Consider the following 27,053-nt stretch of genomic DNA (forward strand, 5'->3'; position numbering starts at 1 on the left):
CAATCACTACAAACCTTTTTGGTGAAAACTGAAACAAAAAAGTCATTTAGCACTTCTGCTATTTCCACATTTTCTGTTGGTCTTGGTCCTTGGTCTTCCTCTTACTTCTAACATATTTGTAGAATGTTTTCTTGAAGTCGGGAGGATGTCTGGTTCAAAGAATGAAATAAGGGAAAGTTTCTAAAAGGAGGGCCTCAGACTGACTGCAGATGGATTCTATTAACAAAAAGAATCTGCCTTAAAAGGAACCATAGACGCTGACTCCGTGAGTGTTCCAGCCCTGGATCACCCATGGAAAAAAATTAGTGAGTGCTTAGACCCTTGTTCTCAATCCCAGGAGTAATCATCTAGACTACATAGAGTTTCCAGTTGTCTAATTGCACAAAATCAAACATCCTTGTCCTGCCGCTTCCCTGAGGCCCTGCACCTCCCCACCCCTTCTCACTCTATCCCCCTTCCCTCAGTGGCTCGGTTTCCCCCACCCTCACTTACTTTCACCGGGCTGGGGCAGGGGGTTGGGGTGCGGGCTCTGGGCTGGGGGTTCAGAATGTGGGAGGGGGGTTTCAGGCTGAGCCTGGGGCAGGAGGTTGGTATGCAGGAGGGGGTGCAGGCTTTGGGAGGGAGTTTGGGTGTGGGAGGGGGCTCAGGCTGGGGCAGGGGTACAGGAAGGGGTGAGGGGTGTGGGTTCTTGGAGGGGGATCAAGGCAGGGGTTGGGGTGCTGGAGGGAGTGTGGGTTCCAGTTGGGCAGTGTTTACCTCAGATGGCTCTGAGAAGTGACTGCCCTGTCCCTGTGGCTCCTAGGCTCAGGGGTGGCCAGGTGGCTCTGCGCACTGCCCCTGCTTGCAAGCACTGCCTCCACAGCTCCCATTGGCTGTGGTTCGTGGCCAATGGGACCTGCGGAGCCAGCACTCAGGGTGGGGGCAGTGCATGCAGCCTTGCTGATTGTCCCTGCCCTTAGCAGCCATAGCGACATGGCTGCTTCCGGAAGCTGCGCGGAGCCAGGGCAGGTAGGGAGCCTGTCTTTGCCCCGCTGTGCCGCCAACTGGACTTTTGGCCTATTAGAATCTCCTGGATTGCTTTCAATAGCAACCGGGAGGTTGAGTCAGATTCTGGGAGACTCCCGGCCAATGTGGGAGGGCTGGCAACTCTAAGATTACACTATCCCTTGTGACGCTGAGCTGTTTTCTTTGTGGGTAGAAGCTGCATTGGCTGCTCCGTGGAGCAGCTGGTAGGGAGGGAGTATGCAGTGGTAACATGGGAGGTACTGTTGTCCACTGCAGATACAGCAGTTGATTGGGGAACTGTTACCCTCCTAAAAATTGATGGATTTACGGCCATCAGCTTTCATAGAGGTCACAGGCTAGTCAGAGGGGGCAATGTGAAGTTTATCAACACTGGCTTTACACTAATGAAAAGGTCTGGGACAGAGATTAGCCCTGACCTTTGTAGGTCCTCAAAATCATGGAGGTGGGAGTGGAGAAGCAGCCCGGTCAAGCACTGACAAAGTCATTGCATCAGAATAAAGTGGTTCCAGCAGATTTATTTCAGCCCCATGTCATCAGCATCTGCCAAAGGAGGAAGACCATTCATCCCAGGTGGGAAATCCCCACAGATAGCAGGCCCAGAGTGTGTCTTCTCATTTGACTGGTCCCTCCATATGTCTGTCAGAAAAGCCTACTCTCTTATTGGTTAGCTAAGAAACCTAAATGTTTGCTTTTACTTTTGCGGGAAAACCTTTGACCCATCTCTCTGTCTCTGTCCCATGATAGGCAGAGATTCAGGGCCCACCCCTCTTTCTAAATCTCTTGTTTGATTGGAGCAAAGTGTTGCTCGTAATGCTGTTCTCCTCTTCCATTGGTTGCAGGGCAGTTACCACGTAGCGCGGACTCTGAGCTTGTGAGGATATAAGGAGTCGACCTGGCAACACCGCTTCTACTTTCCAGTCTGCAGGAGGAAGCGTTGGCTTGGGGGCGTGGCTTACGAATAATTATGAGCACGGCCGTAGTTGTTATGGTTATGCTTAATTATTCATAAAGCTGCCTGGTGATTGGCTGGAGGGGTCTGCTTAATTATTAACAAGCCTATTGGCGGGCTTTCGAGGGAGTACTACGCATAGGCCAGGCTGAAGGAGGGAGGGCGGAGCTATGCTGATGAGGCGGCTGCAGGAGGCCGGGGCAGCAGGGAAGATGGCGGCGGAGCGGAGCCGCTCGCCCATTGAGGGCTTCCCGGTACCGGCCTGTATATTCGCGCCGGAGCCCAGCTCCCCTGGCGGGGCGGCCCAGGCGACCGCCTCCTCCCGGCCCCACCGCGCCGCCTTCGGCTCCGACTGCAGCGAGGACGGGGAGGTGCTCAACGGGGAGCCCGAGCTCGACCTCACCAGCAAGGTAGGCCCGGGCGGGGGAGACGTGTGGCTGCTGGGGCGCGAGAGCCGGTTCTCCCGGCGGCGCGGGTTGGGGCGTGTCCCTGGCGGGGGCAGCGCCACACCTGTGGGGGCGTCGCGCTGAGAAAACGGCCGGTCTCGTCGAGCGCGGGGAGCTGGGCCGGTGCCCGCCCCCTGTCCGAGGCGGTGGGGCTGGGGAGCCGCGGGGGGCCGGGGTCAGATGCTGCCGGGGGCGGCAGGTCGCCGGCAGGGCGGGAAACGTCGCGCGGCAGGTGTCTCTGGAGCTCGCTGCTCCTAATGCCCGGAGAGCGCCTGGCCCGGCTCCTGGATGTGGCCCGGCGGGAGTTGTGAGCTGGCAGCTTCTTTATTTTTTAATGTACCGCACATTGCTGCCCTTCCCCCTAAATTGGCGCCTTCTGGGATCTTTCACTGGGCAACCCCAGAGGCTGATCTCCCTCTCTCCCCCCCCACCCACTTCGTAGTGTTTAAAAGCCGCTCAAGGCTCATAACCGGTGAGTGTCTCTCTCCAATACCTCTGTGCGGTGTGGGGAGGAGACCTGCGCTGTAACTGACCAGCGTGTCCAAACTGACTGAAAGGGGCTTTGAAAGAGCCTCCTTCCCACGTAGAGCACGTTGGGCTGGACTATTATCTCGCGCTGTTTTGGGAATTGTTGCCCCCCTCCCCCCCCCAGGTAATGCATGGTAATGCATTTAAACTTGTCTGATCTTCACTCTAGTTGGTGATGGTGAGTCCGACATCGGAACAGTATGACAGCCTGCTCCAGCAGATGTGGGAGAGAATGGATGAGGGCTGTGGGGAGACTATCTATGTAATTGGACAAGGATCAGGTGAGTACAGCTTTCTTGTAAAGGTAAAGTCTTGCTTCAAAAGGAAGTGTTGGTTCATCTAATTTGATGCTTCAGAGGAAAGTAGAATTCCCTTCACCCCATTCCCCAATATAATACCACATGCAGGACATGCCCTGCTGGTGACTATGCTTGGAAACATAATTTGGTTACCCTGTTACTATTATATCTGGCATAACTATAAGTATTATTGATAAAATGTGTTTGGAAATAAGAGCGGTTAAGGTATCTGAATACAGCACTGGGTGATAGGAGCTCTGGAGTTATAATCTCAGTCTTGAGACTTCCTTCATGTTCCAAGGTGTCTGCTTTACCTCTGTCATTGCTTTTTTCCCAATTGTAAATTGGGAAAACTTCACAGGAGTGTATTAGAAGCACTTTATATTTAACTATCAACTTTAACCAAAATAGCTGCTTCTTACTCCCCTGTAGGCTGTCTATAGTACATAAAGCAGTTCCTTTTTGTTTCTAAATGTAATGCCTTTAATGTCATATATTCTAGGTGTGGCAGCAGCCACCTGCCTTTGCATATTTGTGGTTTGCTGTTTTCGCACCTGATCCTTTAACATGGCTTTCATATATCTGCCCCTTGTTCGTTCGTTTTCTTTTGCAAATCACATTTTTGAATGTTGTTGTGCTAAAGAAAAATACTGAATTTGACACCCCTAGAGCATGAAATTCTTCCTTTCATAGAAAGTACAATTAGCTCATGGATGTCACTAAGGTCAGGAGCATGGTGGGTTTCAAAATCGTTGGACATGTACATGGATATTAAGACTATCCAGAGTAATAAGTGGTTTTTTTAATGTTTACTATGTTTTGGAAGGGATATAAATCTCCTATTCTAGTGCCTAAGCCAACCCTCAAGCTATGGAACAGTTAACCTGCCCCCTTGCAAGGTTACCCCATAACTGCTTACTGCAGATTTTCTTACACCTCCTCTGAAGCATCTGGAAGTGGCCACTGTCTGTCAGGACAATAGATTAGGTAGACCGCTAGTCTGATTCATTACAATTGCTATGCCTGCAGTACAGGGACATTGACAGTGTTCAGTCAAGCTTCCCATGTATATCAGTCCTATCTATTTTCTGTATCCCTGTTGCAGGGAATAATGACAGCTAGGTAGGGAAGTTTGGTTAGTCAATTCAGTCCTTGTGCTTTCTGCTGAGATTGCCCATAAGGAGGATAATTTGTGACTGTTTAGAGATAGGCACTCGCTTGCTAAGACCTGGGTTACGACTTCCGAAGAGGGAAATATTCATTTTTGTATACAAACCTGGGGTTGTATTGGAACCAGTAACCTAGAGGAGAAAGACTTCATATCACAGCCACAATCCCCCAAACCCACGTAGACTCCTTTGAATTTCTTTAGTTTTAATAATGTAAAGAAAAACTAGACTTGAGATCTAGTCAGTCTTACAAAACATGTTAATAGTGCTTTTCAAAAGCTACCCTCTCCACTGCATCCCCTTAGTAACTTTTTTTAAAACACTTTCTCTCCCCTGTTGTAGTGTGAAAGACAAATAGAGGAAATACAATATCTGGCTGTAGATGGGGAAACTGACTAAATACCCAGAGTGCTGTTAAATGCACAAAGTAAGCAGAATGAGAAATATTTGAATTTTTATGCTAATCCTTCAGTGATTTTAGGTGTTGCTTGTAACTTGAGTAGGCAAAGCACTTTCAGATAGTAGGATTTATTTATTGTTTTGCTTTTTTGCTGTTAGTGACGCTTTAATTCCTTTGAGTCTTAAAATTAAGCCTAAAGTTTCCTTCAGGAATAGGCCATTCTTCCTGTGTTTCTGTAGGCTGACTGGTGTCTTTCCCATGTGTATAATCAGTGCTATAGGCAGCTCATGTGAAGAGAGAATAAAATTACCATTTACTCCAGGCTGTTGGGAAGTGTTGCTAATCTTATTTCCTTCCCCCTCACAACTTCTCATTAGATGGGACTGAATATGGTCTGAGTGAGGCAGATATGGAAGCATCCTATGCCACCGTGAAGAGCATGGCAGAGCAGCTTGAGGCAGATGTGATACTTCTGCGGGAGCACCAGGAGGCAGGGGGCAAGGTGCGCGACTACCTTGTTCGGAAACGTGTGGGTGACAACGACTTCCTGGAGGTCAGGTGAGGAGACGGGTGGAGGCAGGATTAGGCAGCAACACAGCCACATCTCTTTGATCTGAGCAAGTGGTGGTTTGAATTTGGGTGTTGTATGAACCCAGAAAAGACAGCTGTCTGAACACTCCTTGCTAATTACATCTTTTTCCTCCTTCTTATACAAGCTGTCTGTAATGATCTTTAGTTTGCACTCCTGTTCTTGGCTCAAAAGTTTCAGTGTCTGAGTGACCGCCTCTGTTTTGAGCTCTCCCTGGCCTGGGAGCACTTCAGGGATTCTCTGCTGATCCATCAAGGAGTTATTTGGGGACTCGGTCATTCTGTAATTGCAGGGGATTTTGGGGACCTTGCAAGGAGTGGACTCTTTAAAATAAGTCAGATATTGAAATATGGAACCTTTTGCTTATCAGTCACCACTTCAATTCCAGCCTAATACTTAAGTGATCTCTTGATGGGTGTCTGATACCTTGTATAAAAATGACTTGGGAGTCTCAGTCTAGTTCCAGGTGGATTGGGTTTTCACATCACTCATGCTGCCACAATGGCCACCCTCATCAGCATCAATAGAGATATTAATATTAATACATGAATGAGCCTTGGACAGTGAATTTCCCCCAAAGTGTCCCTCTAAGTTGGATTATATTGCTTATATTGTGTGCAAACTCAAAAACTCTAAAAACAGATTTCAGGTTCTGGTGACAGCACTCATTGCTAGCTTGTATTAACATGAAAAACTTTTCTAAGGGACGACCAAGCTGACATTAACTCTTCTCCCGGTGTTTGATTACTTTATTCTTTCCCCGGTAGGGTAGCAGTGGTTGGCAATGTGGATGCAGGAAAGAGCACGTTGCTGGGTGTCCTGACGCATGGTGAGCTGGACAATGGTCGGGGCTTTGCCCGGCAAAAGCTCTTCCGCCACAAGCATGAGATAGAGTCAGGTCGTACCAGCAGTGTGGGCAATGACATCTTGGGCTTTGACAGTGAGGGCAATGTGGTGAACAAGCCTGACAGCCATGGTGGCAGCCTGGAGTGGACCAAAATCTGTGAGAAATCTACCAAGGTCATCACTTTCATTGACTTGGCTGGGCATGAGAAGTACCTGAAGACCACAGTCTTCGGCATGACTGGTCACCTACCAGATTTCTGCATGCTTATGGTAAGTGGCAATAAAGCAGTGCAATATGCCACTGTTCAAACCTGTAAAATACCAATACAGAGAAGTGGATGACTTTATTTGGGGCAGAAACTCTGTTTTGTGTTTTTTGTTACAGCACCTAGCACAGTGAATACCTAGTCTATGATGGGGTGGGGTGTCCTAGGTACTGTGCTAATATAAATAATAGCTTCAGTAGGCAGAATATAATTCCCAATATGATGGCATGGCCAGGACTCCATGGCTGTCCCTGCTCTTGAGAAGTGCCAGGGGATCTTCAATACCCATAAGTGGTCAGGAGATATGTTTTCTTTGTCATCAGAAAGATTTCTGAACTTGGGAATACAATACTGTACTCACTAGTTATGAGTTGAATTATTTTCCTCACTGCTCTCTCTCCTACTGATGTGTTTAAAATTCTTGGGGTGGGGTGGGATGTTGAGGGGACGGGACCTGGAATTGCGTCCTTCCTCCCCACACACAACAGTTCTACAATCTGATCATAGTCTACTGCAGAGGTTTTCAAACTTCATTGCACTGTTACCCCCTTCTGACAACAAAAATTACTACATGACCCCAGGAGCAGGGACTGAAGCCTGAGCCTGTCAAGGCCCTGCCATCCTGGGCTGGGGGCCAAAGCCTGAGCTCCACCACCCCAGGCAGGTGGGGGGAAAAGCTGAAGCTCAAGGGCTTCAGGCCCAGGCAGGGGAGCTGTAACCTGAGCCCCGCTGCTGAGGGCCGAAGCCCTTGGGCTTCGGCCTCAGGCCCCAGCAAGTATAAGCCAGCCCTGGAGACCCCATTAAAACTAGGTCCTGAACCGCTGGTCTACTGCATACTCTGGCCAAACTATCCTGTGTGATCCAACTACCTGCAGTTGTATGACTTTTTGATGCAGGTTGGCAGCAATGCTGGGATTGTTGGGATGACCAAGGAGCACCTGGGCCTAGCGCTGGCACTCAATGTTCCAGTCTTTGTCGTGGTGACAAAAATCGACATGTGTCCTGCCAACATCCTGCAAGGTAAATGTGGATCTTTGCCAGCAACTGCTCCTCTGTCCTCAGAACACTCGGTATCCACAGGCTTGCTAGTGTCCCCTCAACTGGGATGGTGAATCAGGGCTAATGGAAGTCGCCTCATACTTAATATGGCTTAGGCTGTAGCCCAAATACATTCTAGAAATAGTCCTCTTTTTTTTTCCCAAGACACTCCCCTCACTTGTTACAGCTCTCACTTCTATTGTTTGGATTGCTTAGTTGTGCAGCAATAAAGTGTGTGCTGTGGGGTTTTGCCTAATTAGGCTGTCGATGTCAGGGTTAACTAAACCTTTGGCCCTTATCCTGGTCTTCCTCGATGGCACCCACTTAAGTGATGGCCAGGATCCCGAATGCTTTTCTTGGGCAGACACTTGTCTCACCCCCACCCTGAATTGGGGATTTATGCTTGCTTTCACTTTGTGCCTTACTGTGATTTCCCCAGCAGATCTGACTGGGGTCCAGCACCTGTGGTTAACTCTTTCTCCAGGGACTACAATAGTGTAAACCAGTTACCAAGCAGACTTCATAAAGCAAAATAAGTTTATTCTCAGGGTAAAAGCATTACAGAGGAAACCATATTAACACCAGTTAATACAAACTTTTTTAAAAGCTTGGTAGAGGTCACCCATCACACTTATGGGGTCCTAGTAAGCCAAAGTCCTTCCAGCCCTTCCATAAGGGCTAGGGGATCCCTGGGCCAGAGGGTCCTGTCCACTTGCTGAATCAAAAGAAGGCCCCATGTCCATTTAAACTTGGGGCTTTTGGCATAAAAAAATTTTCTTTGATCCTTGGAAAACCCAGTTGGAACCAGTATATATAAGCCTCCCCAGGGAGGCGTTGTATGATTCATCTTAATCACCCACCCAGTTTTTAGTTCCTGGAAGAGCTGTGGTAACCCTTGCTCTTGGAGTTCTATGCAACCCCTTGTGCACAGTGATACATAAATCATTCATAAACTTAATATAATGGTCCCCAAAGAGAGATTGTAACTGCAGGCAGTCTCAGACTTTCTGGGGAGAGGCAGCCAAGTGCTTTAGCTGGAGTTGGGGGGTTATCTTTCTCTCCTGGTATCTAAATTTGAAGGGGGGGGGAAGCCTGCAGTTGGGATGTAGGGGATGGATATTAATTTAAAAGGTCTTGCTCTGCTTCCTACCTGAAAGTCAAGGCACTTCCCTTTGTTCTGATGCACACCACTGGATGTGGGCCAGCTCTTTTCCTGAATTTATACTCCTACTTTGATTTCATTCCTAGCCCATAAGGATTTGGCTCTAGTTACTTGGAACAGTGACATGTTTTTGGTCAGAAGTTTTGAGAACCAGGAAGACTAGCAATCTGCCTGTTGTATAAATTCTGTCGGAAGATGCTTTCAGTAAACGGGATGCTGAGCAGTACCTTTTAGAAATCATAGGAAATGGAGGTGTAAAAGACGTTTGGCAAACTAATGGAACCCCAGTCATAAAGCGAGTAACTGGGGAGGGAGGAGCATATTTGGTTTAGGGTAAAAGAGCAGACCTTTTGAGGAGAATTTTTTTGATCTGAGCCCACTACAGTGCCAAGAGAAGGATGTAGATGTTTAATTTGAATGGAAGATGTGGCCCCTTTATCTTGAGCTCTGTATGAGGAACAGATGACATGGTCAGATGTCAGCATCTCCTTAGCCAAAACACTAGTCTCCTACAGTTGCCTTTTCTTAATAACCATAACCTGGCTGTAATCTGATCAGCTGACAATTGTGCAATATAAACTAATTGCCACTTAAGTCCTTAACATCCCCCTTGTTTTCCCCCACGCATAGCATTGTACAGTTACATTGTAGGAGATCACCTTTCATTAATGCATTGGGTCTTGGCCACTGCTGGAAGCAAGAAACCAGACTAAAAGAACTGGCTCCATCATGGCAGGAGAAGGAGGGCAGGAATCGGATCTGAAAGCCAAATCCTCTGCCCTGGAACACTGACTCCTGCGTGTCCCCTATCTGGACTTCATTTTGCTCTTGGCTCTTATGCTAATCTCTGCTCCCCTCTTTCTGCTGTGGAACTGTGGTAATAATACTCAGAAGTAAGACTGTCCTGTCCTATCATGGCAAAATCAAGTAATAATTCAAACACTTTCTAGTCCTGACCACTAATTAGCATTCAGCTCATCATGGAAAACTAAGGAAGGTCAAATCCTTTATGATAAGAGAATATCGGGTTTGGAAGGGACCTGAGGAGGTAGCCTAGTCCAATCCCCTGCTCAAAGCAGGACCAACCCCCAACTAAATCATCCCAGCCAGGGCTTTGTCAAGTCTGACCTTAAAAACCTTCTAAGGAAGGAGATTCCACCTCCTTCCTAGGTAATGCATTCCAGTGCTTCACCACCTTCCTAGTGAAAATTTTTCCTAATATCCAACCTAAACTGTCCCCACTGCAACTTGAGACCATTACTCCTTGTTCTGTCATCTGCTACCACTGAGAACAGTTTAGATCCTTCCTCTTTGGAACCCCCTTTCAGGTAGTTGTAAGCAGCTATCAAATCCCCCCCTTGTTCTTCTCTTCTGCAGACTAAATAATCCCAGTCCCCTCAGCCCTCCTCTAAGTCATGTGCTCCAGCCCCCTGATCATTTTTGTTGCCCTCTGCTGGACTCTTTCCAATTTTTCCATGTCCTTCTTGTAGCGTGGGGCCTAAAACTGGATACAGTACTCCAGATGAGGCCTCACCAATGCTGAATAGAGGGGAATGATCACATCCCTCAATCTGCTGGCAATGCCCCTACTTATACAGCCCAAAACACCATTAGCCTTCCTGGCAACAAGGGCACACTGACTCATATCCAGCTTCTCGTCCACTGTAACCCCTAGGTCCTTTTCTGCAGAATTGCTGCCTAGCCACTTGGTCCCTAGTCTGTAGCAGTGCATGGGATTCTTCCGTCCTAAGTGCAGGACTCTGCACTTGTTCTTGTTGAACCTCATCAGATTTCTTTTGGCCTAATCCTCTAATTTGTCTAGGTCCCTCTGTATCCTATCCCTACCTTCCAGCTTATCCTCCCAGTTTAGTGTCATGTGCAAACTTGCTGAGGGTGCAATCCAGGCCATCCTCCAGATCATTAATGAAGACATTGCACAAAACCAGCCTCAGGACCATGCCTTGGGGCACTCCGCTTGATACCAGCTGCCAACTAGACATGGAGCCATTGATCACTATCCAATGATCTATCCAGCTTTTTATCTACCTTATAGTCCATTCATCCAGCCCATACTTCTTTAACTTGCAGGCAAGGATACTGTGGGAGACCGTATCAAAAGCTTTGCTAAAGTCAAGGAATAACATGTCCGCTGCTTTCCCCTTATCCATAGAGCCAGTTATCTCATCATAAAAAGCAATTAGGTTAGACAGGCATGACTTGCCCTTGGTGAATCCATTCTGACTGTTCTGATCACTTTCCTATCCTCTGAATGCTTCAAAATTGATTCCGTGAGAACCTGCTCCATGATTTTTCCAGGAACTGAGGTGAGGCTGACTGGCCTTTAGTTCCCTAGATCCTCCTCCTTCCGTTTTTTAAAGATGGGCACTACATTAGCCTTTCTCCAGTCATCCGGGACCTCCCCCCAATCGTCGTGAGTTTTCAAAGATAATGACCAATGGCTCTGCAATCACATTATGATTGTTAAAACTGGAGTGCATAAAGATCACTGACTTGTTTGAAAAAATAAATTCATATTTAAATTTTCTTTTAAAAATAAACCTGTTTAAAATGAAATCTGAATTTAATACAGATATGTGAAGGCCTAAACTTACTTCTTAAATCATTTTAAATAAAACAATATGCTGAATCTGTGAGCCTCTATCAAAAACTTTAAGTTGAAGGCTGGAGATCAGGAGAAAAAACTAACTTTTGAGATAGCATGATCTCGTGGCATCTTTATAAAACTCCCTACTAAGGGCTTGATCCTATGGGGCATGGGGGGGCTGTGCAAGACACTGGCAAAATAGGGTTACCAACTTCCTAATTGCACAAAACCGAACACCCTTGCCCTGCCCCCTTCCCTGACGCTCTGCTTCCCACTCACTTTCACCGGGCTGGAGCACGGGATGTGAGAGGGGGTGCGGGCTCTGGGGCGGGGCATGAGGGGTTTGGGGTGCAGGAGGGGGCTCTGAGCTGGCCCTGAGGGGTTCAGAGTGCAGGAGGGGGCTTAGGGTTGGGGTGCAGGTTCTGGGAAGGGAATTGGGATGTGGGAGGAGGTTGGGGTGCAGGCTTTGGCAGGGTGGCGCTTACTTCCAGCACTCCAAGTCGGCAGGCTCCCTGGCTCCATGCAGCTCCTGGAAGCAGTGGCATGTCCCTGCAGCTCCTAGGCAGGGGGCCAGGGGCTTCTGCGAACTGCCCATGCCTGCAGGCACTGACTCCGCAGTTCCCATTGGCCGGGACTGTGGCCAAGTCGGCACTGTGGCCAAGTTGGCACTCTGGCAGTGCGTGGAGCCTCCCTGGCTGCCCCTGCACCTAAGAGCCGGGTATGTTGGCCACTTCTGGGAGCCATGCAGAGCCAAGGCATGCAGATAGACCTTCCTTAGCCCTGCTGTGCTGCAGACCGGACTTTTGACAGCCTGGTCAGCTGTGCTGACTGGAGCTGCCAAAGTCCCTTTTTGACTTGGTGTTCCAGTCGAAAACCTGACACCTAGCAACCCTATGGCAGTCATCCCACCCATTGGACCTGGCCTCTGACTTCAGGAGACAGTAACATGTATCTCCTCAGCAGGGATTCTAGTTTTCTGTGATTTAAAAAATAAATAAATAAAATCCATGTTTTTCCACAATTAAAATGCGATGCTGAACTTCAGTTTCCTTAGTCGTAATGTAGGTATCAGTTGAACACAATGTATTATTGATATATTTACAATTTTTAAGCAAGTTTGAAGCCTACCTGTACCAATCATTATAATAAAATTAATAGAATGGTCCTGTCATAGTGCATTGTTTCTTTAGTGTTGTGGATGGCCCTGCTGTTTCAGCCTCTTGTTTTTAGCTTCTTTTTATTCAGTTTGGCGCTTTCCATGTGTTCTGCCATTGTCTGCCTTCGAACGCAATCTGCACCCTTGCTGCATACAGTACAGAACAGCACATTGCTATCAATGTGAAATTTGTCCTTTCCAAACTCAGTGACGGGGTCATTAGGGGTGATTTTTAAAGTTTACAGCATCTTTTCATAACTTTAATTACTTGTGGAGGCTGAAATGAGATGCATTGAAACACAAACCTCTATATGCTGTTGAGTAACCTCTATGCACCAAAAGCAGTTTACTGGAGTATGTAAATTTAAAGCGCATTCAAAAATCAACCACAAGTGAGGGAGGTTGCAAGCAGTAAAATGTAGTTAATGTTTTTAGTTTTTCACAAAATGTAAAAACTAAAGATTCTCTGTAAAAATACAAATTCTGCATTTTTTTCCATGGCAAACTGATTTCTAGGATCCCTGGGGTACAACCTGGAACTAGAGTACCACTGTGTCCCCTTAACTCTCCAACCTGGGCTATCTCTCCCAACACTTTGCTAGTGACAAGCAGCAAACCCCTCTAGGCACTGTTATCACTCAGTATAACAGCATGTGGAGCCCTACACCCAGCTGGATTGCATGAATTCTACCTGAGCCACTCACAAATCAGACAGAGAAAGGCATCCGCAAATATCCCAACCCCCCAGGGTTGTACCCAGAACTGCACCGTCTTGTCCTAGTCAGAAGCCTGACCCATGTAAGTTTATTATCCAGTCTACCACTCCTTTGATGTGGAGAGGAGACACACTAGCCTTTGTAAACTGAGCTGTGGTTTCCCAAGCACTTCAACCAAAACACACTGTTTTAGGTAAAATATAAAACAGATTTATTAACTTTAGAAAGGTAGATTTTTAGTGATTATAAGTGGTAGGCACAAAAAGTTAGTACATAGTCTAAATCTTAGTCTTTATTAGACTAGGCAGTATTTGGATAAACCATTTTCTCACCCCACTAGATGTTATAGTTCTTAATACATAGGCTTCCCTTTAAGCCTGGGACCAGTCTCCTCAGTTCAAGACTTTGTTTTCCCACCATTCTTGTTGCTTCTGGCGTAGGTGCGGGAAGAAAAAAGTCAAAGAATGATGCCACTATCCCCTATTTTAGATCAGTAACAACCATACAGCAAAATCTCATAACTTCATATACATGATATACATATTTTGACAGACCAACAGGTTTCAGCAGACTATGATCTTTCATATGGTATCTTACGTGGCATGCTTTGTATGAAATATATCATCATTGTGTGATGGGTGAATATGGGAGCTCTAGGGTGCTGCTTTGAGGTACAGAGTGCCACACCTTGCTCATCGGGATCTTCTGCTGAGCCTACCTATGTGGCCTCATACTTTGGGCCCTACCAAATTCATGGACCATTTTGGTCAATTTTGCCATCATAGGATTTTAAAAATCGTAAATTTCATGGTTTCAGATATTTAAATCTGAAATTTCATAGTGTTGTAACTGTAGGGGTCCTGACCCAACTCTGAAGGCAGGAGTGCAGAAGTAAGGGTGGCTTGCTATGGTATTGCCACCTTTACTTCTGTGCAGCTGCTGACAGGCCGCTGCCTTCGGAGCTGGGTGCCTGGCCAACAATGCAGTTCTCCGTCCACCCTGCTCTGAAGGCAATGCCAAAATAAGGGTGGCAATACTGCGACCCTTGTAAAATAACCTTGCAACTCCCCTTCCCCATGATCCTCTTTTGGGTCAGGACCCCCAGTTTGAGAAATGCTGGTCTCCCTCATGAAATTTCTATAGTATAGTGTAAAAGTACGTACACACAAGACCAGATTTCACAGTCCGTGACGCATTTTTCATGACCATGAATTTGGTAGGGCCCTACTCATACTCCTGTTTTATAACTTTTCTCTCTACCTGAGCTCTAATTGGCTTAGGTCTCAAATTGTGAATATTTGACAACACTCACCATGCAAACTTACTTTCCAGCTCATGGGAAAACACTGATATGCCCAGTATTTGCCCACCCTTGCTTCTGGGTGACATTTAAAGTAAATGGCCTCGCTCTGTCTCCTTGCATGTGTTCATAGACCGATACAAACAGAAATCCATTGACTTCTCAACTGCCTCCCTCCCTCTCTCTCTCTCTAAACAAGTAAAATAGTGCAGTGCAAAAGGCATGTGGGTTACATGAACAGAAGTGTTGGACTGTTGTTAGTTCTTTCGTTTTTTTGGGGTAGGAGAGGGCGGGTGAGTTATGTAACACAGCAGAAGGAACAGTGTACGCAACCAGAAAGGAGCAACAATGGTGTCAAAGTAGGATACTGTGAAGAAGAGACAATGTTCTTCAGAGTGCAACTTCTAGTGTTGACTTCAACACCTGGGAACTGGAAAATAATCAGCCATAGCTGAATGTCATAAAACCGTATTTGGGAATATTTTCAAGAAACTCCTGTACCCCTGGGTACAAAAGGAATGTGCCAAATACAGTAATGCAAAAAGAGATGCAAGGCCTGGCTGTAAGAATGAAACAGCATTATGAAAAATGCTCCTCAGAAGGTAATGGCTTTGAAGATGATGATGATGTGAACACATCTGAACAATCTGGATCAACTGGTTAGTAAACATAAGTTTGCATCTTTCTTATGCATTGCCTGCCATACCTTAAATAACTTAAATTGTCATAAATTTGTGTTTTGGGTGGATTACTTATGAATTTCAAAATATGTTCAAAATATAATCGGTATGTTAGTTTGTGGGAGTATTTATCAATTACACTTTTACTGTCACTGCTGGACTTCTGAAATTCTTTATTCCTTAGTATAATCAAACATCCTAAGTGATGACTTTCTGTTTAAAGTTTGATTGGGCATTTATGAATTTTAGCACTTAACCTTTTTTTAAAATTTGTTTGGTATGTTGTTAAAGATAAGGGTTTAAATAGATTTAGATAATCCTTTTTTTTTCTCTATAAAACTGGGTTTAAAATAAACTCATTTGGACAGTGGTACAAATAATAGTAGGCAGAATTGTTCATTTACAATTTTTTTTTTTTTAAAGCAGTGCACTTAGCAGTAATCCGTGAGCGAGTGACCCCCTCCCCTTTTTTTAACCATTTTGTTTCAGGATCCAGTTTAGGTATAAGGGGTTATGAATATCCACCTGCAATGTCTACAACTTCAGAGTCACCTGCTGATACCACCAGGAGTGCTGCAACTAAACATGTCAGACAGTAAATTAACTGCGTTAAGAAATGCATGGATGAGTTCATAAGTAGGACCAGCAAATTCCAGCAAGATAAAACGACTCCATAGATTAAAGATTGCTTGGTTCATTTATGCAACAAATTCTTCATTTCAGCTTGTTCAAAGCAAATACTTCACTGGACGTAGTTCAGTCATTATGACCAGGCTGCACTGCATCCGGCCGAGCAGACATTGTTGAAAGGTTGTTGAATACAGTATAAGAAAAGGAAATCTGAAGAGTGTGCAAAAAAACATTGACCGGGAAACTTGGTAATGTGTGTCTTGATGGGTGGAGCACTGTATGCAATGATCCAGTAATTTGTTCTTGTGTGACACACAACAACCCCATCTTATGTTATTTTATAGAAATTGACACATCAGGAAATGCCTTTTCAGCAGAATACTTAAAGTAGAAGTAAAAGCTGTAACAAACAGAACAAAAATTAAACAATTGAGCACATAGCTTTGGTGCAGACAATGCTGCAAATGTAGCAAAGCTGAGAAGTCTAGAAGAAGATAATAAAGGGAACCTCAAACTTATAACATATGGGTGTGCAGTGCTCCTTGATTGCGTCTTTTAGCAAAGACTTAAGTACAACTTTTGGAATAAAGGAAAACATTTTTGACATTGCGGAATACTTCATAACAACCACTGTGCTTCAGCTTCACTGAACAAAGCATGAGGATCCAAACTAATTCTCCCCCAAAATGTGTGATGGAATTCAGTGGTTGACTATTTTGAGCTATTAATTAAAAACTGGCCTCTTCTGATGACAATTTTGAGAAGAAAATCATAACACAATAGATGGAACTCTCACAGCCAGTGTAGTTAACATTTGGACTAAAGAGAACTGTAGAAGAGATGCTGAATATGGAAATAGGTTTCAGTATAGCCTTGAGCAAACTGCAGAAAGATTGCCGCTGTATTGCTGATGCTGTTGAAATTTGGAAAGAACCTCAAGAGACATTGAAGAAAGAAATACCCAGCAACAAAGTTAAATTTTCAGCAGTAAAGAAGTGGATGGATCAAGCACCTACTCCACCTCTTTCTTGCCAGTATTTTCAATTCAGAGTTCTAGGACAGATGCCCAACTGCTGAAGAAGATGCTGCTATGACTTGGGCATCCAGTAATCACCCCTCAATCATGCCAACCATAATAAATTTCAGGGCTGGAAGTGAACCATTCAAGCAGTACATGTTGGCTGATCTTTAAGAGTCCCACCTCTGAATTGGTAGAAGTCACTAGCTCAGCACCAGGAACCAGAGTGTATTGAAGTGCTAAACCAGCTTTTGACACTAGTAGCTTCTTCTGCAATCAGGAAATAATATTTTCTTCATTTTGACTAATTCATTCAAAGTTGAGAAGTCAATTGGAAGTTGAAAGAGTATGAAAACTTGTCTTCCTCTTCCAGTCTATGAATAAAAATGAGGAGGGAGGGGATGAGATCTAGCTTTAAAAGTTTGAAGGACAGAGTAAGTAATTTAGGAGACTGTCTTATTTTCAAAAGACTTTAAGTGAGTAGAAACTTAAGCTCCAGTCACTTTCACTTGTGCATATTTGAAAAATTTCACAGGCTGACTTGAAATCAGTTTAGTTCACAGGCTACAGTTGAGCTCTCTGTTCCTTTAATAAATCATTTGGTTGTAAATAGGAAACATCTTTTAAGTTCATGTATCCAAAACATTTACCTTTTTTTGTTTTAATGCAAATAAATTTTATATGCCGTTTTGTGTTTTAATTAATTCCAGTTGCCATCCTGATGCAGCTTGACACAAATCATGAGCTAAAGTTAATTTTGTAGTAAATAAGCAATATATTACTGACCTTTTTTCTAACATACTGAAAATGTACAATTAAGAATATGAAAATACTGAGCTATATAATTGCTTGAATAAGTGTATATAGTTATAGTGTATCTTCCTGCATCACAAAAACATGTACCCAATCTAGTATAAAGGGTCTATTTAGTTGTAAATCAACATGTTTTAATGTAAATCAGATTGTTTTATAATCAACCAATGAGAAGTCATCTTTCGTTAGAAAATAACTGCTTGAAATCTAATTTAAATTGACGTTTTCCATTTAGTGATTTAAATCGCTAATTTAAATTGTCTCAAATTAAATTAATCCACTCCCATTTAAAACAGACCTCTAATAAGCAACCTTAAAACTTAAACTCAACTCTAATAGATGTATATAGAGGCAAATTCATACTTTTTTGGAACAGTTCTAGCTTGGCAGCAGGCTAGCTGATATGGAAGATGTGACCCGAAAGTCAATTTTTTGGAAATGTGCCTGGTCTCCCTTAGGAAATCTGACCAAGGCAATTTTTAAAGAGGGGGAATACTGCCCTAACTATGTTCATTTCACCCTTTAAGAAACTCTGAAGCTGTTACAGCGACTTCTGAAGTCCCCAGGGTGCAGGAAGATCCCGGTGCTGGTTCAGAGCAAAGATGATGTCATTGTAACAGCCTCCAACTTCAGCTCAGAGAGGTAATGGGAGTGGAGAGAGTGATCTGTATTAGTCCTGTTTGGGGGTGGAGCATGTCTGCATGAGGCGATAGCAGAATCCCCACAGCTTAGATGTACTAATGTTTCATCTACTGCATAATACATCAGTTCCATAAAGGGAAAACTCAGACTGATCATCCATGTTTTCCTCTCCCAGATGGAAGTGAGGAGCTTCTTATGAGCTATCCACATAAGATGGAAGCACAGTGCCCAGACCTCAGTGGAGGAATCTAAAGCCCCTTTTCTGAATCTCACAAGGAAGTTTAGATGCAGTGTTGCAGAATTTCAATTATGAGGTGTTCTGCAACTAACTGCCTGCCAAACTTTCCCCTGCCAGTGCTGAGTATTTATCTCAGTCCAAGATGTTGATGTCTCCTTGAACTTTAATCAAAGTGAGGGGACTAATTTCCCGCTGTCTGTTGTCTGTCCCCCTTATAGGATGTGCCCAATATTCCAGATTTCCAATGTCACTGGTGAGAATCTGGAGTTGCTTAAGATGTTTCTCAATCTCCTGTCTCCCCGAACAAGTTACAGGGAGGAAGAGCCAGCAGAATTTCAGATAGACGACACTTACTCTGTACCGGTAAGGGGACTGGTGCTGGGAAGGGCTCTCTGCCACATTTGAGACTGGACTGGAGGTGGGCCTGCTGGAAGGGGGAATTCCATTACTGCTCTAACAGCGTGGTTGAGTGACTCCAGTTACCGGTGGTTCTCTCTCTTGTGCAGGGTGTGGGAACAGTTGTGTCTGGAACAACCTTGAGAGGCCTGATCAAGCTAAATGACACTTTGCTTCTGGGTCCAGACCCCTTGGGGAACTTCCTGGCCATTGCTGTCAAGTCCATCCACCGCAAACGCATGCCTGTGAAGGAGGTGCGTGGTGGCCAGACTGCCTCCTTTGCTTTGAAAAAGGTGAGTGTGTGTATGGGGAGGGGGACTGCCCTAGTTCCTGATATCAAGAGCCTTGCTTCTTCAGGATACTTTCTAATCCTGGTTAAAATGAGACTGCTTTCACCAACGCTGAAGGGCAGGGGGAGAGTTCATCTACCAGCACCATAAAGTCCCATACTAATTTAGTGGATCATATTCCACATATCACTCCCTTTTCAAGTGTTGTCACCAGTCTAATAATTCTGTGCCTTTATCTTGAACTGTGTTCTCACCAGATAGTCTAATGTAGTAGGTGTGGCTTGTAGGAGATCGCTCATTAAATACAAGTGTTGCAAGGAATCACTCTTGTCAGAACTAAGCTAATGTCCTAGGCCTGGTCTGTATGTAGTGTTTGCACCAATTTAACTTTCCGTTAGGAGTCTGACTTTAGGTTTTTTTACCAAAAGAGTTATGTTGGTACAAGCCCTAGTACCTAGGGATAATGGTGCCTCATACCAGTATAACTGCATTCATGCTAGTGGTGTTGCACGGGTTTCAAACCCATATCGTAAAAGCTGTACAAAAACTGTGTAAACAAGCCTTTAGCATAGTGCTAGTGGGCATTGTGTTGGTGGATGGAGTGTCTGTCTGAATGACAGGTAAAAAGGACTCTTAGCTATATTAACCCCAGCGTCCTTGAATTTTGAAAATTGAATTTTGGGCAATCACATTCTTCTATCTACAACTTCTTCAAAAGTTTCAGCTGTAGTCATTCTTTGGAACCCCTGCATAACATTGTTGTATGCTGCTGAATAGTGATCACATTGCATCCCAGAGGTGGCTGGAGTAATCATTGATCTGTAAAATGCCTTGAGATCCCTCTGGATGAAAGGAGCAAAAGAAATGAACTTATTCTTGTAGTAAGCATGATTCTTAACTCTTTGTCTTTTTCCTGTTTCCTCCCTAGATCAAGCGTTCCTCCATCCGGAAAGGCATGGTGATGGTGTCCCCCCGGCTGAATCCACAAGCATCCTGGGAATTTGAAGCAGAGATTCTGGTGCTACATCATCCCACCACCATCAGCCCACGCTATCAGGCCATGGGTAGGTGTAGCAGCTTTCTCTGACCCTTAGATCCCAGTTGCACAGCTCACAGTTGTAGACTTCTGCTTTAGCCTTAGGCTGCTTAATCCACCTGTGATTTCTGCTTTATCCAGGATGTAGGGCATAGTTCCTTGTATTAACTTCCCCAATTCCATTATGGGTGAGAGAGCAGATCTAGAAGAGCAAGGATTGCTGCCGGTAAGAACCAGTGTGCTTGGGAAGAGGAAAGCCTACACAGTGGCTACCAAGAGTCAGCATTGTCTGTAGCCCAGTGGTTCTCTAGCTTCATCATTTGCACAACAAACTGCCTGAGACACTGAGGGGAAAGAAAAAGCCCCAGCTGGCCTGTGCCAATCAACTCTGGCTCGTGGGGCTCAGGCTGAGGAGCTGTTCCCTCGCTGTGTAGACTTCTGGGCTTGGGCTGGCTCTGGGATTCTCTCACCCCACAGGGTCCCAAATCTTGGGCTCCAGCTTGAGCCTGGAAGTCTACACAGTGATGGAACAGCCCTGCAAGTCCGAGTCGACTGGCACAGGCCTGCTGCGGGTTTTTCTTGTCTGTGTAGACATACCCTGTTCTTCTCAATACCACGGTCCCCCACTGCTTGGTTCTTAATGCTTCAGTGCGTGGTCACTAGGAAAGTCAGTGCAGAACAGTTTGAGACCCACTGCTGTATCCAATACTTAGCTTCTTTTCTGAGCAACAAACAAATGCATCTGTAGTGTCAACTTTGCACTGATTAGAATACAATAGGTTTCTTTCATTCTGAACTCAAATGTGCTGTGGATAGATTAGCAGTAATGACCTTGGACTCTAATCTGAGGCTTGTTCCACTAGTGGCATTTACTACTTGAGAGCCTCTGGTACATTATCATTTGCAGTGCATTGTGGCAGTATCCGCCAGACAGCCACTATCCTCAGCATGGACAAGGACTGCCTACGGACAGGGGACAAGGCTACAGTGCACTTCCGTTTCATCAAGACCCCCGAATACTTGCATATAGACCAGCGGCTGGTCTTTCGTGAGGGCCGTACGAAAGCAGTGGGTACTATCACCAAGGTAAAGGCCGAGGAGCCAGACCCTTGCCATTTTGCTTTCCCAGTAAACCTTTACTCCTACAATGAGGAGACAAGTAGGGAAATCAGGGAATGGGAGGATATAATTTCACTATCTTGGTTGCTAATTTCAAGCAAAACTCAGGCTAGTGGCCACCAGCATGTATTGCAGTCTGATGGCCATCTGGCCTGTGTGAAACTGACTGCGTGGGGAGGCTGCGGGTGTCTTTGTCTTCCAGACAGGTGTCCCCCTGACATGAAGGACTGGCTGTGCTATAGAGACTGAACACCCCTCTCAGCCCTACATAGCTTCTTTGGGACAGCTCTGAGGCACGGTTATGGGCCAGTGTGGGCAACTGTGGGCTGATGCTAGCTATATAGTTCACTTTATGGCTAGTGGAAGTAATTCTCTAAGCACTCCTCACTTTCAAGAAACCCTGAAGTTTTGAACCTTGCCTGGCTGGCCCTGCCATTTTAATGCTGCATATTCTTCCATCTGTACCCGGCAGTTACTCCAGACCACCAACAACTCTCCAATGAACTCCAAGCCCCAGCAGATCAAGATGCAGTCAACAAAAAAAGGACCCCTTACGAAACGAGAGGATGGTGTGCCCCAGGGTGGGACAGCAGCTGGGGGGGCCCTGGTGGGGGATGATGCCACCTCATCAGGAGCAACACCATCAGTACCTTCTAGTGCCCTGCAACCACAGGTTAGCAAAAGACATCGAAGTATCTTCTGGCTAGTCACATCCTCCTTCCCGCCAGCTGTTTGTCTCAGCCCCATAAAAAGTCAGCATTGCTCCCCCTTCTTGGGACTGTTCCCTTGGCAATAACAAATTATATGGGTACAGCCAGCAGTGCCCCAGCAAGGAACTAGACCCCCTGATAACTGAGAAAATCCTGACAGCTCATTGATGTCAGCTTGTCCTCTCAATGGAACATTTGTATTCAGACAGTGCCGAGGAGCCCTTGTTGTGGGCCAGAGCCCCATTGTGCTAGGTGCTGTGCCAACACATAGCACCTGCCACAATGAACTCACAGTCCAAGTACGGGCACTAGGCCAGCTGTCTCACTTCCCTTGGGTCAAATCACACTTAGACCACAGAGCCTGGCTTGGAAAGACACAGCATTCTTTCCTTCAGTTCATGTCTCTGTATGCCTTTCTGTCTCCTCTTTGCTGCGGTGTCATTGGATAAAGGCTGCACTCCCAGCCTGTTACGCTTGCTCTGTATTTTTGCCCTGTCCCTTGGGTGTGTTTGTGGCTGTGCTCTTGCTCATCTCTGCTTCTCTCTTCCTGCTGCTTTCCTTCAGACTGCACTGGATGAAGAGCCCCACAACCGAGAGGGCAATAAGGTATTTTTGCACCCTGACAGCTGATTTGAGATAAGTGGGCTTGCTGGCCTGAGTCTGGGAACAGAGTCGTGTTAGCAAAACAATCCTGGAGGCTTTCTGCTTCCATCACCCACAATATGGAAACCCAGGTCCTGGATTTCTGAGATCCTGAGCACCTTCAGCTTCCATTGACTTCATAGGAGTTAAGTGTTCAGAGCTTCTGTAAATTGGGTCCCCAAAAGACTAGAACTAAAGTTTACTAGCTTCTGCTTGTCTCCTTGCTACCTGCGAGAGTAGGAAACTGGTCCCGTGAGAGGTGCTCCCCCAATGCCCTAGCCGTGAGAGTGCAGGTAGAGCGCTTGCCTCAGTTCTGTGTTTGTCACTTTTGATTTCTTGGGGTCATCACAAACTAACATTCCCCTTCTTGTTTTCCAGTCGAAGGTTGGAGGAGGGGGCCGGCGACGTGGGGGCCAGCGCCATAAAGTGAAGTCTCAGGGGGCTTGTGTGACTCCCGCCAGTGGCTGCTGAATATCCCTTTTCCCCCACCCCCTGAGGAATTCTCCCCCTCCCTCCATTTCTTAGCCAAGAGATCCAGAGCAGCTTAAACCAAACCCCATCCAGCTGATCTGCTGCAGAAGAACCTTCCCTCCCAAGGAATGACAGAGGGGTTGTAACTTATAATAAGCTAACGAAGGTGACAAGACACGTGGAACTGATCGACTGACACCTTCCTTTTCCTCCTACCCCAACACACTTTTGTACAACCTGGGCTCTTAGTCTTTATTATATTATGTGTGCATGAAGATGAGGAAAATCCAGATATATTGGAGAAGAGCCCTTTGGCTGCTTCCCTTTCCCCCATCTGGTCCTGTCTGTTTAACCTTCTACACTGTCCCCAGTCCATTGGCATTAGAAGACCTGAAATTCCAGGGTTAAAATGTGCTGAATGGTGGGTGGTTGTGGGAGGCAGCAATTCCACACTCTCTGGTAAGGTGCCAAATGAGTTCTGGACTCTCCCTGTCTTAAACTGTTTTTTAAATGGGTTAATTTTAATATGGCAGTGACTGCAATTTGGAGGGGGATGCAGAAAACTGAACAGATGGACCTTAAAGAGGAAGGTGGATTCAAGAGAGATCCTTGACCTTAAGTAGGTATGTTTAAATTTTTTTTCTTAACACTTCTTCCTCTCCTCCCCAAATATAAGGCCAATAGCGGTTACAACTTTAATCAGAGGTAGGATTAAGTATAGAGGTTACTTGCCCATCTCATCCTCCTTCCTCTTCTAACCTCTGTTCAATGCATGCTGGAACAACTCTTACCTACCCCTCAAGGTCCTGGCAGCAGTGACATAGGGAGAATGTTTCCAGACTGCTCTGTGGTGCAGGAACACTGTGTGGCCTGCGACCAGCATAAGTCTCCCCTGTGACTAGACAATGATCACAAGCAGACTAGTCCTTTTGGGCCTGGAGACTGAAAACAAATGCCACCCTCATTTGACTTTGCCTGCTCCAAGTGCTCCTTTCTCTCCTGGAACTTGCAGGCCAAGCTTTGCCATGGCAGTGGTAAGACTGGTCAGTCCCACTCTTTGCAGAAGGGGGAAGTGATTAGTTGGTACCAACCTGAGGGAAGCACTTTCAGCCTGGGGAACCCATGGAGATTTTATTTTATTTTTAAATGAAGTTCTAGTTTCTTGGACAAGCCCTCCAGGACACTCCTTCTGAAGTGACTTATTTTATCAGTATCATGTCCTTTTACCTCAGGCTTTGTAGCTGGTCACCTCCCAACTTGTTCTTCGCTCCTCTCCCATCCCTGCCTCTTCAAAAGAAGAGCTTCCTCGAGGATAATGCTTATCCTCCACTGACTAATGGGAAGCTTAATATCTTGAGGCAGAGCTATCACTTTCTACTCAGAATGAAGCGAGTCACTGTTCGTTGTTTCAGGGAGCCTCCACCTTGGGAAGCTGTTAACTAGAAAGACTTAAAGCCTAAAGCCATCTTTGAGGGCAAACCAAATGGAAGTGAGGAGGTAGAGCATGGTCCTTCCTGAGCCAGTTGCCTAACTGCCAGAGCTCTCTGGGGAGAAACCATAAGTAGCTACACTATTAATGGCACCCCAATTGTGAAGGAGTGTGAACTGTTGCTAGCAAAATATGAGGGCCGACTTCATTCATGCCCAGGCCCTGTAGTAGCATTAAAACTGCTCTTCAGGGAGGCAGAGAACTCTGGGCGTTCTTCATTCCTGAGCCCATTTTCCTCTTTATTCATTCCTTGTGCCCCAACTGAAAGAGGGAAGCCTAGGGCCTGAAGAGGATTTACATCAATTCATGCTAAGGAGGTGGTGTGATCTCCTTTTTGTTGTGACCCGCATACAAAGATCACTGAGACTGGTGTGATGTATAAAATAAAAAGTTTGTTCTAAGTTAAGTAGTGTCTTGTTGCTTTAAGTGCTCTTAAAGGTTAATCATGGGAACGGCCATCACTTACCCCTGAATCCCTGTGCCTTCACAAAGTACTGCCCCTTACTCTAATCTAGATGTGAGAGCAGCCTCTGTATATGTAGGGGGATAGGTTCCAGAGGAGTATTGGTGAAGTTAGGCTGCTTTCCCATACAAGGGGAAATGTAGGGATGATATAAAGGGGACAGGGTTGAGAACCATGGCACACCGTGAGCTGTAGGTGAAAGACATGCTTTCAGTTTGAAGGGGTGGAGATGCTGGAACAGCTCAATCTGAGCCCCACTTCTCTTCTACAGGTTGACTAAACCAGGAGCTCTCAACCTTTCCAGACTACTCTACCAGGAGTCTGATTTGTCTGGTATATCCCCAAATTTCACCTCATTTAAAAACTACAAAATCAGACATAAAAATACAAAAACATCACAGCCACACTATTACTGACAAATTGCTGACTCTCTCATTTTTACCATGTAATTATAAATCAATTGGAATATAAATACTGTACTTACATTTCAGTGTGATACTGGAGTCCGTTTTTCACTTGTGAGCCTTCTCATTCTGGGAAGCAGTGAAGTGACAGTAACGGTTAAGTTTCTCTTTACACTGAGTCTATTCCTACTCTCAGGGCTGGCGTTAGGGAGTGGCAACCAGAGTAATTGCCTGGGGCCCCAAGCCACAGGGAGTCCCTGCAAAGCTAAGTTGTTCGGGCTTGGGCTTTCTGCCCTGTGCCCCAGTGCATCTAATGCCAGCCCTGGCAACCCCATTAAAACAAACTTGTGACCTACTTTGTGGTCATGACCCAGTTTGAGAACTGCTGATATAGTATGTAGAGCAGTATAAACAAGTCTTTGTACTGACTTTGCTAGTGCTTTTTATGTAGCTTCTTGTAAAACCAGACAAATATCTAGATGAGTTGACATGCCCCCTGGAAGACCTCTGCGTACCCCTGGTTGAGAACCACTGGACTAAACCCTAATTCTCTGGCCCTTTTGCAATGGAGGATAGAACCTAATCAAATCTTTAGTGCCTATTCAAACTGCAAAATTTGCCTTTCTCTACACCTAGCTTCTTGTATGAACACTTGGATCTGCTGTGTGGGGCAGCTGAACTGTGTCCTTTTATCTGCTGCCCAAGCAGTTCAGAGCTGTTTAGGGTTTTACTTTTTCCTGCTATGAAGGCACTGTCTCTCTATTGCTGAAGTTAAGTGTGGACTGGGACCTGCTGTAGCGTAATATGGTATCTCTACATCTGGCCTCAATTTTTCCTTGCCAAAGAGCCATGCAGCTGTGATCACATGCAGCATCCTTGTCTTCATTCCTCACGCTAGCTGGGAAATAAACGAGTACCCAAGCCCCAGTATGCCAGAGTCCAAACTCATCCATTTAATATCTTCAGTTGCTCCCCAGCCAGCCAGAAAAGTGGGAATGCCTCAGAATCCTGCTTCCAATGCAAATAGCATCAACTACAAATAGAGAGCAGGGGTAGGGGCAGCTTTGCAGAGCAAGGAATCCACACACTAGGGGGAGCTGAGCAGCCTTCCTAAGCATAGGCTCCATTTACTATATAAAATGCTTATAGCCTGTGTTGCCAAACTTCATTTGAGGCAGCTGTTCAGTTACACAGCAGTTGTTCCAGACCTGTGAGTGGATCCTCCTGCAAATTGTCTCTACACCGACAGGCTACTTCCAGCTCAGCTAGGTTATTTGAGCAGTAGTATACATATCTTCTGAGGCCCTGTGGTGTGAAGCAGAGCTAGGCTGTTCTTTGGAGCAGGGGAAAACAAGATAACTCAAGGGGGTTAGCCAGGGGAAAACTACTTGAATCAGTTTTCTAAAATGCTTAGGGAGGGGATTTTGCAAGCTGGGTATTAGAGAAAGTAGGGAGTATGCATAAGGCAGGAGATAAAATAGTGCCAAAGTCAGATGGTGGCTGGATATGAGGAATTG

The 27,053-nt window shown here is 45.6% G+C and overlaps 1 protein-coding gene across 2 annotated transcripts; it reads left to right on the top strand.

Moving 5' to 3' along the window:
• The first annotated feature begins 2,135 nt into the window (after positions 1-2,135).
• On the top strand, positions 2,136-25,075 carry GTPBP1 (GTP binding protein 1). Of its 2 annotated transcripts, XM_084634070.1 has the most exons (13): positions 2,136-2,385; positions 3,119-3,230; positions 5,195-5,375; positions 6,174-6,522; positions 7,415-7,538; positions 18,164-18,278; positions 18,735-18,879; positions 19,023-19,205; positions 20,131-20,266; positions 21,146-21,324; positions 21,830-22,030; positions 22,632-22,673; positions 23,088-25,075. In XM_084634070.1, the coding sequence occupies exons 1-13, from the start codon at positions 2,146-2,148 to the stop codon at positions 23,178-23,180; spliced, it is 2,100 nt and encodes a 699-aa protein (XP_084490196.1). In that variant the 5' UTR covers positions 2,136-2,145; the 3' UTR covers positions 23,181-25,075. The 2 variants fall into 2 exon arrangements, with proteins under 2 accessions (XP_084490196.1, XP_084490197.1); XM_084634071.1 differs by lacking the exon at positions 22,632-22,673 and having other exon boundaries at positions 2,137-2,385.
• The last annotated feature ends 1,978 nt before the right edge of the window (positions 25,076-27,053 follow it).

The sequence above is a fragment of the Lepidochelys olivacea genome, assembly GCF_965140295.1.
Source record: "Lepidochelys olivacea isolate rLepOli2 genome assembly, chromosome: 1".
Lineage (NCBI taxonomy): Eukaryota > Metazoa > Chordata > Testudines > Cheloniidae > Lepidochelys > Lepidochelys olivacea.